Source organism: Myzus persicae, unplaced genomic scaffold (assembly GCF_001856785.1).
Source record: "Myzus persicae strain clone G006 unplaced genomic scaffold, MPER_G0061.0, whole genome shotgun sequence".
Taxonomy (NCBI): domain Eukaryota; kingdom Metazoa; phylum Arthropoda; class Insecta; order Hemiptera; family Aphididae; genus Myzus; species Myzus persicae.
The window spans coordinates 230,089-247,794 of record NW_019100791.1 but is presented as its reverse complement, the minus strand read 5'-3'; the positions used below and the strand labels follow the sequence as shown (position 1 = coordinate 247,794).

General features: G+C 34.9%; 1 protein-coding gene across 1 annotated transcript; it reads left to right on the top strand.

Moving 5' to 3' along the window:
* Positions 1-5,423: 5,423 nt before the first annotated feature.
* LOC111043030 (nuclear receptor subfamily 2 group E member 1-like) lies at positions 5,424-13,363 on the top strand. The gene is made up of 7 exons (XM_022327810.1): positions 5,424-5,684; positions 10,953-11,053; positions 11,344-11,479; positions 11,548-11,756; positions 11,863-11,997; positions 12,090-12,321; positions 12,858-13,363. Exons 1-7 carry the CDS (start codon positions 5,633-5,635, stop codon positions 13,184-13,186), a joined length of 1,194 nt encoding a protein of 397 aa, XP_022183502.1. The 5' UTR covers positions 5,424-5,632; the 3' UTR covers positions 13,187-13,363.
* The last annotated feature ends 4,343 nt before the right edge of the window (positions 13,364-17,706 follow it).

The window sequence follows — 17,706 nt, the reverse complement described above, 5'->3', positions numbered from 1 at the left end:
TGCAATTATAATAATTTTAGTCACTCAATATAGTCCAAAATGCGCAGAAGTAAAGAAAAGATGATGTACCAGGTATAGATCATTAATAAATGTGTGAAATTGAATTCGTGCTTTTGAAGCGGTTATTCTTTGTATAGAATTAAGATTTTATATTTTAGGTCATCACATATATATATATTCAATATCATATACAGGTCCCTACGTTTAAAGTGTCTACATGATTATAAATGTATAGATACATATAATAATATATAATATAATGTTAGATACCTTCGAGTATACAATCCAGAGGACTACAATATTAATATTAATATTATAATAATATGATCGGTTGAAAAATGTATTTAAGCGATAAGCCTATAATATTATACCTATAGGGACGCAGTTCCAGTTGTTATATTTGAAATCAGTTTCAATGGTAAAATAACGTCGGAAAACCGTTGGAATTGCGTCGGAATTGTGTAACTCGCAGAAGATATATTATAGTTGGGTTTCAGTAACACGATATTTGGTCACGCCCTGCGAAGTACACGTACACGAGACGACACACTACAGGAAGAAGGAGGCGCTCGGACTTCATTCATCCCTCTATAGTAAAATAAAGGACTTATGGATATAAAGTGATATCTCGTTAAAGGATTTTTTAACGTCTTCCCGATGGGAATGCCCGCCAAGAAGACGCTGAGATCCGGTCTTATTATTATATTATATTTTAAAGATGGTTTTTTTTTTATTCAATCCTCGTCGCTCTATAAATACAAGAGGCGTTCCTGGCTCGTACGTGACACCGTGGAAATCGGTTGCTAACCGTTGCAGCGACTTGACTACCTATATTTGTATAGTTCTCATATCCTCATCTGGTAAAAATATTAAATGACAGTTAAAAAACATTTATTATTTATTTATTTTTTTTTAGTCTGGAAATAATTACGATGACAATGGGAATACAATTATTTTCCAGTCGTATTGCGTCGTATACATAATTTTTTTTTTTAAATTTTATCACCAAATATATTTACATTATTCAGTGTTATAACTTATAAGCCTATATTATAATATATAATATAGAAATTGAAAAAAAATTAATTTAACTGAGTGTATTTTGTTGATTCGTTCATAAATTATAGCTTTACATTTCCAAAATAAGATACCAAAAAATATTGCGCCAACTAAAAAAAGTACCTTTCATTAAAATATACAGTTATAGGTACATATTAATAATTTAATTAGGATTCGTCATATCTGTAGGTATATAAACAATTGCAACACATTTTAAAGATTTACTGGAGTACAAAATATGTTAAGATAATGTAATTATTATAAAATGTGTAAATAAAAAAATAATTATTCCAACGCGTACGATGTAGATGTTTTTAATTTATTATAATATAAGTACCTAGTAATTAACATATGAATATTTTTGAAGAAAAAATTGAATCGAACGGATACGGTACTTGAGTAAAGTAATAGTCTTATAATTATTACTATATACCTACTTGATTTAACTTGAATAAAATATGATTTCTGATTTTTTTTCGATGTATTATGATAACGTGCACGCTGCACTGTGATTACAAAACGTCGATGGATTAACTCACCTAAGATCGGTCTGTACACAAATAGGGGCTTCCGCTGTTATTCGAGTACTGTTTGCACAATGGGTCGGATCAGCAATACTACCTCTCTCTGTATACGAAAAATAATAAAAAATAAAAAACACACCCATCGCTTCGATTTTTATAAGAAATCCTTTTGAAAAATATCGTATATAATATTAATTTAGCAGAGTCAATCATATGGAAAATTGGGCGATGGATACAATGAATGAAAGGAAAAAATCGAATAACATCGTTACTAATCCGTATAGAGAGCTGTGAGAAATCGAAGGCAGTCTCGCCATCGTATAATAATAATAATAATAATAATAATAATATTTAAGACTTTACTATACCAATGGAATTCGTAGGTAATGTTGCAGGTTATGATTATTATGCTTCCATTGAATATTGCAGTGTTTTAAAGTATGAATGAAATACAATGCGTTATGACGGCTTAAAAAGCGGCATATATACAATAATCAACAACTACCTACCTAATATAAAACGCGAATGAATCTATTGCATCGTTTTAGAAAATGAAAATTTGTTCGCTAAAATTATTGCCACCATCGTACGTTTTATTATAGTTTTTAATTATTACCTACAATCTTCAAGTGATAATTCAATTCGTCACAAACAATTTTTGGCTGCGGGAGACTTCAACGAAGATGTCCATTTTGGTGGATATCTTACATTAAATCGATAGAGCATATTTTGTTCAAAAATCTAGTAAATAAACAAGTCACGTCTTGTTTTAGTTGCATCGTCATCTCCTATTACTGGTTTCAACAATACGGAATAACCGCGAGTCGTGACCGGAAAACTGCAATTGTTTCGTCTCAATGACATTGGCTTTAATGTCACTATTAGTAGTTTATTATCGTCATATTGGCCTATATACGTACTCAGTCGTCTGATTAAGAAATTAAATTCCCGTATAAGCCATTTTCATTTATTGTAAAATTTTAAAAATTCCATTACGCTGTTACCTATAGATTACATATTGTTAAACGTCAACATTTCCGTGCTCTTAAAAGCTGACCTTGAACAATTTCTGACTTGATAATAAATTTATTTTGATGTAACAGTTTATTATATATACCTAATATATGAACATATTGTTTGGATAGACGAGCTTACACAACAATAACGCATATATAGGTACTATACAAAAAAAGAAGTTCTAATACTATATTAATACTAAAATATGGAACCATCGTTTTTTTATATACCTATGAAATCTCTTCGTTAATAAATGTATATTATCTATTGACAGTTCTATTTTTAATGATCTTGTACAATGTACAGTATTCTCAGGTAAATTCCAAGGTGTCTGAGCACATAAATAAAACATAATTACACTTATACCTATCTATTTTCATATTATACCTAAAAAAAAAAACATAGTAATATTATAAAAACAACAATATTTCTTTACCTTATCCATAGATTTTAACAACTGCCTAGGTTTTATTTTCAAATAAATATTTTCGATTATTTCATATTACGTGTCTACTAACATTGTAGTAATATTATTAGGGATTAATATAGTAATAATTAGATAAAAATCATCATGACGATACACACACTCCATTTTTTTAACTTAATTGCCAGTATTTTTTGTCAACAAATATTTATGCATGGGTTCTCCGTTATTTTATTTTATATTTATTGCATTTTTTTTTACCGACAACAAAGTTTGCACAACAGCACACATCATCAAATTTTATTAATATGTTGTACCGTGTTTGGTACAGTAAAATTATAGTATAATAAGATGGCTAAAATAAAATATTTAGACTTTAACATAATTCATTAATTGCTTGTATCTGCATTGTTTTATGGTGCGACGTCCTTAATCCTTAGCACGGTTAAGAGGATGTCAGCATAATATTTGTGTCTAAAGTATAAAACGCTTAAAATTTTTTTAGTAAAAGCAACCTATTGTAACAATTTTAGAAGATGATATTTTTGAGGGTATGACATATAATTGGTTTTACATTTTACTGTTATTTGACTTTGCATTCGCCTTTCATAATAAACAAAAAATTGTTGTATATTTAAATAATGTTTAAATTGTTTTGAGATAATATTTATACAAATCGTGATAAATTATACCTTCAAAAATATTCTTCTCTTTTTGTAATGGGTGATTTTACTCTACATAAGATAACTCAAAAACATAAAAAGAAATATTCTGCGTAAATACTTTTTGTCTATGTTGCGCATATGGGTCGGAGAGAGAAAACACACAGTTCGTTGACGTCCTCTTAGGATATTATGATAACCACGCACCTATGGTCCTGTAAGTAGAGTAGACATTTTACAATAATACGCAGAGAATAATCGTCAAGCCTATAGAATTTCTATATTGTCGAGAAAATAATTATTTTTAGGAAAATTGGTCATCATCCGAAAAAATTCATCACACCCACGAGATCTGTATAACACAGCCGCGGTGTCGTTGGATCATTATGGTATCGCTTATATAGCAGTATAATAATACCCTATATACCTTTGTACAAAATAATTCGCTCAAACTATTCGATACAATATACCTAATATTATACTTGCAAATCAGCCGATACGCTTTGTCAAAAATATACAACAATATATTATAAAACACGATATGCCTACATATCGACACACCAGTATATTATATATACAATAAACATATTATGTAATATATATTATACTTATGTACATATATGCACTTCATAAAAATCTACGTGTACCTTGTATACACCTATAGGTATGATGTAGAATGTATTATAATATTAATAATATCGTTTCCGTCCGCGCGGACGCCCCCGGGGCGCGTTTAACTCTGTTGCGTGTTTATTTTTTGGCTTAAAAATCCCCGTGTGCCCGCCGAAGGAGGATAATATTGTATAGATAGGTATACTAGTATATACTATTATGTACAGTAACCCCATATACAGTGCAAAATATACATACATATACATACATATATATATGCATTTATTATTTGATGCGTCCATATATACATAATATGGTATTTAAACTGTGAAATCGGTATCAGCTATACAAACGTTCGCGTCGTCGTCGTCGTCATCCCCTGCCATCGTATACATGTTATATATATATACTATTGTAACGGACAACATAATATACCAAAAGGGCGGCGATCTACATTATATCGTCATATCTGTATATAATATACACGGGACTAATTGCCTTCTGGTTATCCTCGGGCAGGGTTTATCTAATGTATACATCGCCGCTATAACATTTATTGTGTTTTTATCATCTGCCGCCGCCGCCGCCGTCCCCGACCTCGGAGTACATTATTCCGTCGGAGATCCCTTTCGGTTCGACGAACACGTCCATCACTGAGGACCTCTGTGTGTGTGTGTGTGTGTGTATGTGCAGCTCGCTCGTATTTTCTTTCTTTTTTTTTTTTTGCTCCGTCGGCATTATGACTTTTATCACGCGCACAATATACATACATCTCGTATACACATATATACACACGTGTATATATATATTTGGTATATACATCCATATACATACATAATGTACTTAGGTATATAGGTCTGCATGTACATATTGTGTTATATACGCACCGTCTCTGTGTAAAAAAAAAATAAAAAATAATAGAGTGCGAACGCTGCACGGACAACATTTTTGAAACCACCCCCGACGGCGGATCCCTGAACGGCGTGGTATATACATTGCGGTCCTCACCACCGGTTGTGGCGACGCACCGACCAATGGCAGCGCGAGCGCGGATCGCTCACGACACGCCCAAACCCGCGGGGTGTCCGTGTCGCCGCCGTCACAGGGATGTGTCCGACGACGACGGGATCGAGGAGTTGACATTTTGATCTCGATCGTCACGACCATATATAGTGCGTCCGTCGTCGGCTGTTCGTCGGGCTCTTGTTGATTTACATTATTCAACAATTTTTTTTTTGGTTTTCTGGTTTTTATAATTTTTTTTTTATATCGTTTTTACTCCGACCTTAATATTTATTTCACCCACGTTCTGCAACACACGCAAAGATATCACCATGCAAAACTTCGCTGAACACTCTTCAAACGCCATTACCAAACCGACAAACAGTAAGTCTACAGCAATACATTATATTGAATTAAAATAATATTACCATTGCAAAATATTATGCAGTTATATGCTACTGTTTCTTTGTCGGACAATACCGACCAATGTCTTACGCTACCGTTCAAGTCTTTTTCGTATTTTTTACCTTTTTTTTTGGCGCTTATTTAAATGTAAAACACGTTTAAAACATTTTCATTTCAATATCATGCAGTAAATTTATTTGAACATACACACAATTGTAACAGTAAATCAATAAAAAACAGTGTAATATAAACAAATCGGTAGTAAATGTCTTGATAATTTTTTCCTAGTAGTATTATTGTCTTGTTCATTTATTACTGATAAATAATGATGAACGAATTTATCAGTTTAAAAACTTATGCACCTACCTACCTACGCGTGTTTTTCAAGTAGGATAGGTATAAACAACATAATTATTGACTGATATGTTTTCGGCATACATTAGTCATCAATGGCGTGCCTTGCTTTTAAAGGTGTTGTCGGAATTACTAATGCAAACTTATATCGTAGATGTTGTTTTTGCATTGACATAATATTATATTACGTCTTTATCACGTGAATTTGTAAATATAATTATTCTTCTGGCAATAGTAATAAGTGATCTAATTTTGCACGAAATTAAAATTAACATCAATTCTATTGGTAATATACAATAAGTTAATTTATTATTATTATTATGAATATTCGCGAATAAAAGTCATTAGTTTGGTTCATCTAAATCACCTATCATGATTTGCTATAAGCAATTCCAACAAAGATTTATTGTTGGGGTACATCATATATGAAACACATATAAAACCGAAATTGCAATTGAATAAATAATAATCATTTATCATATGAATTGATATTTAGTATTGGTTTTTATTTAAAATGTTTAATGTACTGATAGAAATTAAAATAACTGACTAACGTAATAAACCTAAAATGATCTATTATGATCTTGAACAACAACGGTTTAAATCATTGATCAATCAATCATATCTTTCCAAAAACTACACAGTATTCATCAGTCTTTCACGATATTGTATTATACTGTATTATACAACAATATGATATTGAACATTATGTATTGTGTATAGGTACGTTTAATAATTGTAACTTGAAAGTACAACAAGTCATAATTATAGTGTTATATGTCTTCATTAATAGGACGCCACACACACCCGCAACAGTCCTACAGCAAAAACTATTTTACCCAAAATAGAACCACTCAAGCTGTAAACCAAGCTAAGCAAATACATTTTCACACTTTAAACAAGAGAATATTTACTGTGCAACGTCGTTTTTATTTTTTCCATATCACAAGTACAAGAAAAGTTATTCAAGTTCGAAATAATGAATTTTTAAACAATAAGACATTTTCTTGTATTTGTGATATCGAAAAATAAAAACGATGTTGCATATTACATTTTCTCCTCTTAATAGTATGAACATTTGGTATTTTGGTTGCTTAACCTAGACTACAGCTTGAGTGGTTCTATTTCGTGCAAAACAATTTTTGCTATGTCGCACGTTTGTAAGACGGAGCGTTGCACATGCGGTTGTTGAGTCTTCATAATTTAACCTCTGTGTCTGACTATTTCTCCTGTATCAAATATAAATTTCATAGTACTTTATCTAACCAAAAATATTTCATAGACCTTTCTAGCTATAGATGTTCTTAGAAAATTATGAAAATTGTATCTTGAGATCAGAGTGCTTTTGATTTTAATATTCTTTGTATGTTGCACTATAATATAATTATAATTTATATACTAATTGGATTTACTGTAATAACTTCAAAGGCTGGTCACACACTTTACGGTTTTATTCAACCGTAAACAATGTTTTGTGTAGTTTGGACTATATATTATTCATATGTTTGACCTATTTCTTATCTATGTTGAACACCTTGAACATGGAGCGAAAATCAAACTAATCACTTTTCATTCCATATCGGTGTCCAGTATCAGTTTTTGAACCCCACATACTAACCGTGTACATTGTTTGAACTATATGTATCGAACACTGTTGAATGTTCACGGATAAATAAAACCGTAATGTGTGACCAGCTTAATAGAACGATGTTTTTTCTCTCTATTTGAGTGAAGTGTATACTTCCCTTATCCCTCATTATGAGATAAAAAGCTATTCCCGTCCAATTCCCCCCCAAAAATAAAAGTGCACGGTACTTCACTGCAAGTCGAGGGATATTTTTCAATTATCTCTATAATACGTTCACCAAACATAAATTATTTACTTGCTTGAACATTTTTATTTTTACTTGTTACTGTTTTTTTCGAAAAGAATGTTTTTTATTTCCAAAATTAATAAACGATCATTAAAAAACAACCGACGACCCACTGCGTATTATTCTCACCCAATACCCGAGTGCTGTTCTCGACCCTAACATTTAGCTAAGATTCAATGCAGTGGGCGGAGTTAGTAGATCAAAATTTAATTTTACAAAAACTGTATAATAATTAGATCAGTGCAGAGCACTTAATTGTTATAGGGTTAGTATTAAGTGTTAAAATTGTAGTTATAATTAAACTACGTAATTACCATATTATATTATACACTTGAATATAAAATATTATTTGTACTCACAACAATTGTCCATCGTATTTAGTTAATTGGTACTTTAATCTAATACATTCATACAGCGTATTATATCTGAAGTCTATGTATATAAATCATAAATGTATATAATATATTATGTATAATTTCCATGGTACTGTACTACTGTACAAATAGATATAAATATAGGTGACGATTAAGTTGATTTTTTTATATTGATAAAAATGTGTGTGCGGACTCAATTAGTACCTATATTTTTCGTTTTTTCATTTCTCAACCGTGGACTCAATTAGGTAGTATAGTTTTCGTTTAACTAGAGATTAATATATTTTTTGTTTTCCATTCAAGTATTTTAACTGAATTAGTATATTTTTCGTTATCTCGGGACTCAATTATTACAGCGAACGAAGACTGATGGATGATCAGCTTGAATTCTAAAAAATTCCATTGTTAAAATTTTTATTTTTTACTTCTAGCATTAGCTATAGATTGAACGTGAATAATTTTTTGAAAAACTTATAATTTATAACAATGAATATTTGTAATAAACTACAACACCCTATGTACACATAGACTGCATACATTTATATTATTGTGCTTTTATAATGTTAGTTATATTTATTTATATTTTATATCGAATATTAATAAAATATAAATATATTTCGATATCATACTATACTTATTCAATGAAAGTGTCAACAATAAATATAAACACCGAGGATCCATATTTTTCGTAAGAGTAATTTTGGACATGCAAACTTGGTCCACTGCTCTGAGTGGTACTGTGGTCGGGAGGTAAAAGTCTGTTTCTGCAGAAATGGTTAGAGTTATTAATATACGTAATATAAATTAGAGAATTTCGCAGTTGTATACTCATACATAATGTGAACTGGTAATATACTGTTTGATTCTATGCACTCGTCATATTCGTATGAATATAATATAGACATTGGCTAAGAAACTTAAATGCTGGTTATTGTGCCGTTGCCATTGTGAGCGTTTTAGAAGACTCAAAAGTAATATATATATATATATAAGTACATTATAAGATTTAATGCGCGATATGCGTAATCAAACATCCTATGTGTGTGACGATTTAACAAATTACCATTAGGTTTTATTATGAATTTAATAAATTCGTTACTTAATAATTCGTATAAGAAATATTTTTGCAGAGTTATATTATATTACCTATCCATTCCAATCAGCCAAGACGAAAACGAATTTATGTAATATTTAATTTAAACGATATGAATGTCTCAAGGTTTTATTTTTTTTACATGTAAAATATCTTTATAAATAATCATAATATTGTGCGAATAATATACAATATGGGAGTAAAAAAAATGAATTAATAAACTTTTATAGTTGTTCAATAAATAATATAATAACTATTTATCTATATGTACCCCCTCCATACGAACATAATGTTTTTACCTCTTAATAATATTATGGTAGATTTTTTAATAAAACCGACGAGCACATATTTTTATACGTGAGAACTCATATTGAACTATAGTGAGCTATTTTTTAAACAATCGTATTATACGGTCGCACACACGACATACGCGCACGGTGCGAAAATACGACATGCCGATTGATTTTATTGAACTAGGGGTTGAATTAATTATATTATAATGAGTGGATTGACGTCGCAATTCATCATACTAATAAATGATCTGGGAAAAAAACCGGGAGCAGCAACGACAGATACGACATCGCCGCAGCACTTAACGTGCCTATATTATATTATATTCATCATAGCTACGGTATAATTATTCCGGTTCGACCATGTGTCCATAGAGCACGTCATCGTCATCGCTCCCCCGCGCCAAACACGAATACGCGCACTGCAGTTCTCACACGTAGATAATAGGTACCTGTTATTATTGTTATCGTGATGATGCGCATTCGTATAACGATACAATAATAGTATGTATTACGTGATAGGTGCCTACACGTTATTCTATCGTGACCGTAAAAAAATTCGTTCCTAAAAACTCGCGGTAAATAGAGCACGTCACTGGTTCAGTGCGGACAGATGACACCGGCGGCGGCGGCGGCGGTGCACTAATTACCTCTCGTTTGCCCCCATTGTTTGTTGCGCGTATTATATAGGTACATGCACTTAATATATATCATTATATTGTGTAGAGGGTGTGTTTCAATAACGCACTTGCTCCGGTGATAATTTCACGTGATATATGGGAACGGGGCGGTATAGGAAGTGGCGGTGGTGGTGGGTGGCGGTAGTCACGTAGGTACACAAATAATACGTGCGTATAGGAGGCGTATATTATATGTATAGCGCGTGGACTTCCGGGGACCTGTTGTGCGTTTCCTGTAGCAGCGTCTTTCCCGTGCAGGGCGAGCACGCATGCAAATAGCCGCGCGCCGGAACCATCGGATCAAAACTACCGCACAGCAGACCCCCCTCTAACCCCCCCCCCCCTCACCACTATATTTCACGGGGGTGAAAATAACATTTCACGAGTCGTCAGGTGGATCGCGTAGGTATGTGTTGTTTTATACGGTCCATCTGTCTCGTGCGCGGCTAGTGAATTTATTATTGTTCGTGTAATTAATTTGCCGGTCGTCATCATCATCATTCGTCATCGATAATTGATAGTTCCCATGAGGCACAGTTATTCCCACGGAAAAATTTGACGTTTTATTTATTTTGTTTTCAGGTCGGATCCTTTACGATATACCGTGTAAAGTGTGCAAGGACTTTTCGTCCGGCAAACATTATGGCATATACGCATGCGACGGGTGTGCAGGGTTTTTCAAAGTGAGTACCTATACAATTATATAATACGCCACTATATGGTTTTTATACGAATCGATATTCAAATATATATTTTTTACGGTGGCAGCATCACTAAATATATCAAGTATTTATGTACGATAAATTGTTTTTTTAACTTTGAAAATAGATGAAATTGACTGTCGTTTTGAGAATTTTAGCAAAGGAATAATATTATAATTTTATACTATAGAAAAATATACAACATATTATACAAAATATAGTTATATAATATTAAACTAATTCGATCATTATTATTATTATTATTATTTTAGAGATCGATTCGGCGTAATAGACAATACATTTGCAAATCAAAATCGGAAGGCGCATGTCCGGTTGATAAAACGCACCGGAATCAGTGTCGAGCTTGCAGACTCCGAAAATGCATGCTTTCGGGCATGAATAAAGACGGTAAGTGATAAATAATAAATGATTTTTATGAAGTTTAGCCATTTATTTTCATCTCATAATCGTTACAGCTGTTCAACACGAGCGCGGCCCTAGAACGTCAACAGTTCGCCGACAACTTCAAGGACTCTGCAATTACTCTAAAGATCGATCGGCGAGCAACTCACCGCCGTTGGACTTGACGCCCAAGAGGTCTCCCGAATGTTCGACCACTTGTTCGACTCCACCCGGCAGATACATTCCCGATTCGCATTTATATTTATCGGCTTTCCGACCACAGGTAAATCATTACTTTTTGGTTTGATACAATGATAAATACATCAACACTATTAAAGTACCAATATATTCATACGAAACTAACAATGTGTTTGTGGTTAATTTTTCAGATGTCAATGATGCCGAGATTTTTAAACACTATGAGACTCACGCAAGCAGTTTACGAGACGGCCGCTTCGATTTTGGTCACAGTTTCTACGATCAAAAGTTTTCCGGCCCTGATGACTCTGCCTTTTGTCGACCAGGTATATATTTATATATTGTGGATATTTAAAACGAAATATTTTCATTCTGAGCGATGTTTAAACGTGTTTTTTTTTTAAATTTGATTATCAAGTTTGAATTGCTCCGGGAGAGCTGGCATGAACTGTTCATATTGACGGCCGCTCAATTTTTTTCGGACACCGATATTTCTCTACTGCACGAAGAACATCGGTCCAACTTTGGGTCGTCGATGGACATCGATGAACAAATCGCTGTGTTCAAGGACACGCTCTCTGCTGTAAAACATCGGCAAATCGATCCGATCGAACAGTATTTGTTGAACGAAATCGTACTGCTCAAATCAGGTATAATTATTATGTAATACTCGTATTATACGTATAATTATAACGTACCGGGGGGGGGGGGGGGGGTTCTAAAACAGAAGCAACAAAAATGACCACGTATAATATATGTTATTATAATATTCTTTGTTCATATAATTGTTCAATAATATTATCATCCTCCCCTTCCCACCACCATATTAATTGGATAACTGCACACGAGTTTGAATGTCGCGACTCGCGAGTTTATTGACTTTTGGATACTATAGGAATAATAGATGCAAACAAGTGGTTTCTTCGAGGAGTATTTTTATGAAACGCACATTAAATGTTATAAATTTCGTTTTTGATAATTGACTACTCTTCATCCCACTCAATTAAAAATCACTAAAATATAATATATCTATGGCCACTCGAAGGCTTTATTATACTAAAGTTTCAAAAAAAAAAAAATTTTAAAAATTGACTAGAAAGTCGGTGGATAATATGCGCTACGCGACTCAGCCAATGCGTATAATATAATACAATTAGGTAATTCGAAAACATCGTTTGTTGCACAGAATCGGTCAAGAGCCGCGGCTGCAGCAGTTCCGAAGACACGGAGACCATTTTGGACGGGCTGTCCGTGAAGAGCAAAGAGGCGCTCAGACGGCACGTGAATCACGTGCACATGGCCAGGCCGGACGCGCGATACGACGAGCTGATCGAGATATTACCAGGTATCCGGTCCGTGCCGAAAACCACGGTTGTCGAGCTCTTCTTCCGCCGCACCATCGGCCAAACGCCCATCGAACCGTTCGTGTGCGGCACCTACACCAACTATCTGCAGACGGCACCGCACTTGCAGACCATCATCAGCAAGGCCAAGATATGCCATTGCTTGCAGTGACAGACGTCGTTTAATTTATAATATAATACGACGTAGTGTAATATATTTACCTATACGTTGTATGCCAGTTTGACGCTAATGTATATATGGGTACGTAATAATATTATTATTATGGCAGTAATAATTTATTATTATTATATTATATACGATCCATATATATAGTGATATTGTACATAAATAGTATACATGAATTATAATATGTTTTTCATAATTTTTAAACGCAAATCATTAATTGTTTCTATATTATATTATTATTATTATTATTATCATCACCATTATTATATAAACGCTCATCGACGCTCCAGGGTTGGACAAATTAAAAAAATTATACTTATTATTATGTTTACTTTGCCTATATTATAATTAGAATAAAATAATATATAATTACTGTTTTGATCGCATTTTACGAGTAAGATCGTCGTATACTACTATTATTATTATTATTTTAAATTGTTAGGCTTTATTTTATATACATATAATATTATTGTAAACTGTGATTGAATTATTTTTCTTGAATAAAATGTATACACCTCGAGAATGGTTGGTTTTGTTGGAAAGAAAAAATTCCGGATGTGTGGGAACGGCGGCAGTCTAGTTAAAATACAATATTTTTTTTTTCTGTTATTGTTTTTTTGAGTGCCTCTGCACTCGAAAAACAGAATGCGGGTGATTAACAATTGCGATGGCTCCACGGGATGTCAAGTATTGTTTAAAACAGGAACGTCCCGAGGTCACACAGGAAAACAAGTTGAATCGATGTTTATAAAAATGAAATAAAAAATAATACATATTCAAACACATCACTCATTTTATTGATGATAAAAGGATTTTTACATACTCATTAATAACTTTATTATAATTCCTCTTATAAACATTTAAACACCATAAAACCCTAAACGATAAGAGTTCAAAGAAGAAAAAAACACGCGATCGCAGCAAAAAATCATATCACGGATCGTCGGACGTTGGTCGCGATGCAATTGAACCCGCTTATGATAGACAAGTAGTTCTGTAGCACTCATCGGTGTGGAACTACAATTGCATCGCGACCAACGCCTGACGATCCGTGACATGATATTTTTCTGCGATCTCGTATTTTTTGATCTCCTCTGAACTCATCGTATAGTGTAAGGGTTTATAGTATTTAAACATTTACAAGAGGAATTATAACAAAGTTTTTAGTGAAAATTTAAAAATCCTATGGCGGCCACAAACACGAGATGCCATCGGGGACCGGACATCCTACCTTCTCGGCGGGCGGACGGACGTTTCTGTTTTCGGCTTACGGGCGGACGTCTTAGTTTTCGTCGTACGGACGGACGTCTTAGTTTTCGTCGTACGGACGGACGTCTTAGTTTTCGTCGTACGGACGGACAACTCCGTTTGCGTATCCGTTTGCATCTCGGGCTTGCGGCCGTCGTGCAACATGTCGAACACTCGGTGCGGACCTAGGTCTTCGTCGATCATCAACGTGTCGTCCAACAGCATCGCGACCAACGTCCGACGGTCGATCGCCGACGATACGGCCAGCAAGCCCTCCAGGTACCGCTGCAAGTCGTCGGGTAGCCGTCCGTCGACCGCCGCCATGGGCGCGTCCTTCTGCACCGGCAGCCGGGCCGGGATTCCCAGACCCTGCGGTTGGGCGACAGCCAACACGGACCGCACGAACACTTCGATCTCTTCCAGTTCCTCCGACGACTTTCCCGTGGAACAGCGGGCCGCGCGCCAACAAGTGCAGGCCAGCGTCGCGACGATTAACAGAAACGACAACGTGTTAAGTGAGTCCATAATATAGCGAACAACAATGGCGAATTAGTCGTAAATTTCGATTAGGTGTCGAACGCACTCAACACGTCTTCGGCCGAAGTGTGCTCGTTTGTCGAACAATGATGGTCAATATAGTTATAGGTACACGAAAGATCAAGTCTCGAAACTATAATATATTTACTATAAACTTTAATGTTTTAGAATATTTATAAATTAAGTCAGCCAAAAAACGAACTTGGAGACGCGTATTTGTTTGTTATAAGTATGTTTCGAGAGGCGAAAAAGTACATTACAAACACTAAATAAGCGAAAGACACATTAATATACCTAATAATAGTATGTAAATGTCACATAGCAACATTATTCCCGATAAAACGTTCGAACAATACAATCAGCTGATTATAGTTGGAAAAAAATCTTCTATTCCACCGTTGAGGCTAAACGGCTTTTCCGGCGGTAAAATTAAAACGATCAAGACCATGATTTATTATTAGGACTAGGATTCCAATGCACTTTGCATGTTGTTTATAAAAGCTATGTAGTTATACGATGCGCGTATACGTTTCATGTGTTTTTAAATTAAAGTAAGACAATTTTAATTTTTTAAACAGCACCGACGGAAATTGAAATGCGAAATTCTTTAGAAAGACTCGAAATTGTGCAGTCTCACAATTTATTTTTGAGTTTTAATATTTTTTGGTCCAAAATTTGTTTAACTTGTTTAAAATATTAAGTGCATTTTTCATGGGAGCATTATTATGTATTTTTAGGGCATTAAAGCATTTTTCGGGGCATTGCATTTCCAGCTCCAATCATTATACGAGTATACATTAATATACTCGGTAAGGTTTTCGGCACGACGACCATCGTTTAATATGAATAAAATATTATGTCTGTCTACTCGACGGCGGTCCAGACGATCGTGTAATCGGCGTTATCAGTTTCGACCGTTATTATCGACCGCCGAACACAATGCCATTTTATTATAATATGATATTACACACCGTTGCGGCTAACTTTTTTCCGTCCGCGTTCTCACCGCATAGCGAAAACGTCGCGTAATTTGCCCGCATACGTGTATTATAATATCATAATAAACACCGTCAACCCATCGCTAGAGCGCACGCGGAGGGGGGGGGACAAAAAGGGGTGTCCCTCGGACCAAATCCCCCGGGCCGGAGTCGAACGGTTTAGTACGCAATAATAATAATAATAATCATATAAAACCCAAGCCCATATGTGCGTGCGAGCCGAGGTTTTCGCGTCGCACGCACACCCGATTCACGATCGGTTGCTGTTTTCGTTGCAGTCGCCCCGCCGCTGCCGCCGCAGTCATACATCATAATATATGATATTTGTTCGTACGCACGTTATATATATGTATATGTATAGCCGGACGGCAGATAAAAATGGCGTTTCGACTCTCTATTATATACATTACATTGTGTTATGTGCGCGCGACGCGAGAGGATAAAGTTACCCCTAGGGCACGCCGAGCACCGTGCAGCGATGTGCGCCCATTGTCGAGTGTACCGCACGCACATACGTGTATTGCATAGTCCGGGGTGTGTGCGGAATGGGGTTTTGGGGGGGGGGGGATGAAAAAAAAATAGACTCTGAGAGAAAGAGGCGATGATGTTTATAATGCACTATACACACACACACACACACACACACACACACACACACGTGCACACACACACGTATACGCACGGCGATAGAGCCCTGACGATCATCCCCTCCCGTCGACCGACCATCGCATGATGTATGGTTTGTAAAGAAGACAGCTGGGTGTGTGTGCGCGCGCGCGAGTGTGTGTGAATTCGATAATCTCTCACTCTGTATATACGTATATATACCAACGGCGGTGGCTTGAACGACGGTGTGGGGAAGAGCATATGTCACTAGCACGCCCTTTGCTCGGATTATAAATACACACACACACACATACACACACACACATATATATATGTATATGTACAGTATGGAGGAGCGACGAAATGTTTGGTCGGTAATTGACGGCGGATTTTCGACCGAGTGGCCGATTCCGCGGGCCCCCATTCTATATATGCGCGACGAGTATATGCGTAGAACTACATAGTATTACTATATCATGGGGTGTGCCATTGGAAGAAATAAAATATATCATACATGGGGTAGGTACCTATTTAATTCTGTATATACTGTTTACGACAAAAGTCGAGCGAAATTCGACTTGCCTACAGACGAACCGGTTGCACGCGTACCTACATAATAATATTATATTATCATTTACAATATTATAGTTCATCGCGTGGGTAAGAGGATAAAAAGTCGAATTATAAAAAGTAATTTTTTAGTGTCGAGATATCAGCAAGGCCGGCTTGGGGGAGGGGGGGGTCTAGCCAGGGCAGAAGCCCCGGGGCTCTCTGAAGTACCAAAGTGAAAGGGGCTCAAACAATTTTAAGCAGTTACACATTTTTCAGTGATTTTAAAGAATAGTTCTTCGTAGTTTGAATGTCTCAACATTTATTTCAAAGTATAAAAATGATGTAAGTTCTACTTTACCAAACGAACTTGTACAATTTAGAGAATACTGGAGGCTTTGTCGACCTTCTTTTGATCCAACTGACATTCGCAGATTATTTGACTGGTCTGGTAATCAATCACTCAACGAGGTATTTCCTTGTTTATTTTCTTCTTAAAAAATATATTTGACAATCCATGTTACATACTAATTGTTGAACTTTTTCTAAATTAACTAGAGTAAAAAA

Excerpts from the sequence above, each read along its gene's own strand:
- LOC111043030 (XM_022327810.1), top strand. The coding sequence starts at position 5,633 with ATGCAAAACTTCGCTGAACACTCTTCAAACGCCATTACCAAACCGACA. Across the intron at positions 11,054-11,343 it reads GGTGTGCAGGGTTTTTCAAA|AGATCGATTCGGCGTAATAG; the intron begins GTGAGTACCTAT and ends TTATTATTTTAG. Across the intron at positions 11,998-12,089 it reads CTCTGCCTTTTGTCGACCAG|TTTGAATTGCTCCGGGAGAG; the intron begins GTATATATTTAT and ends TTGATTATCAAG.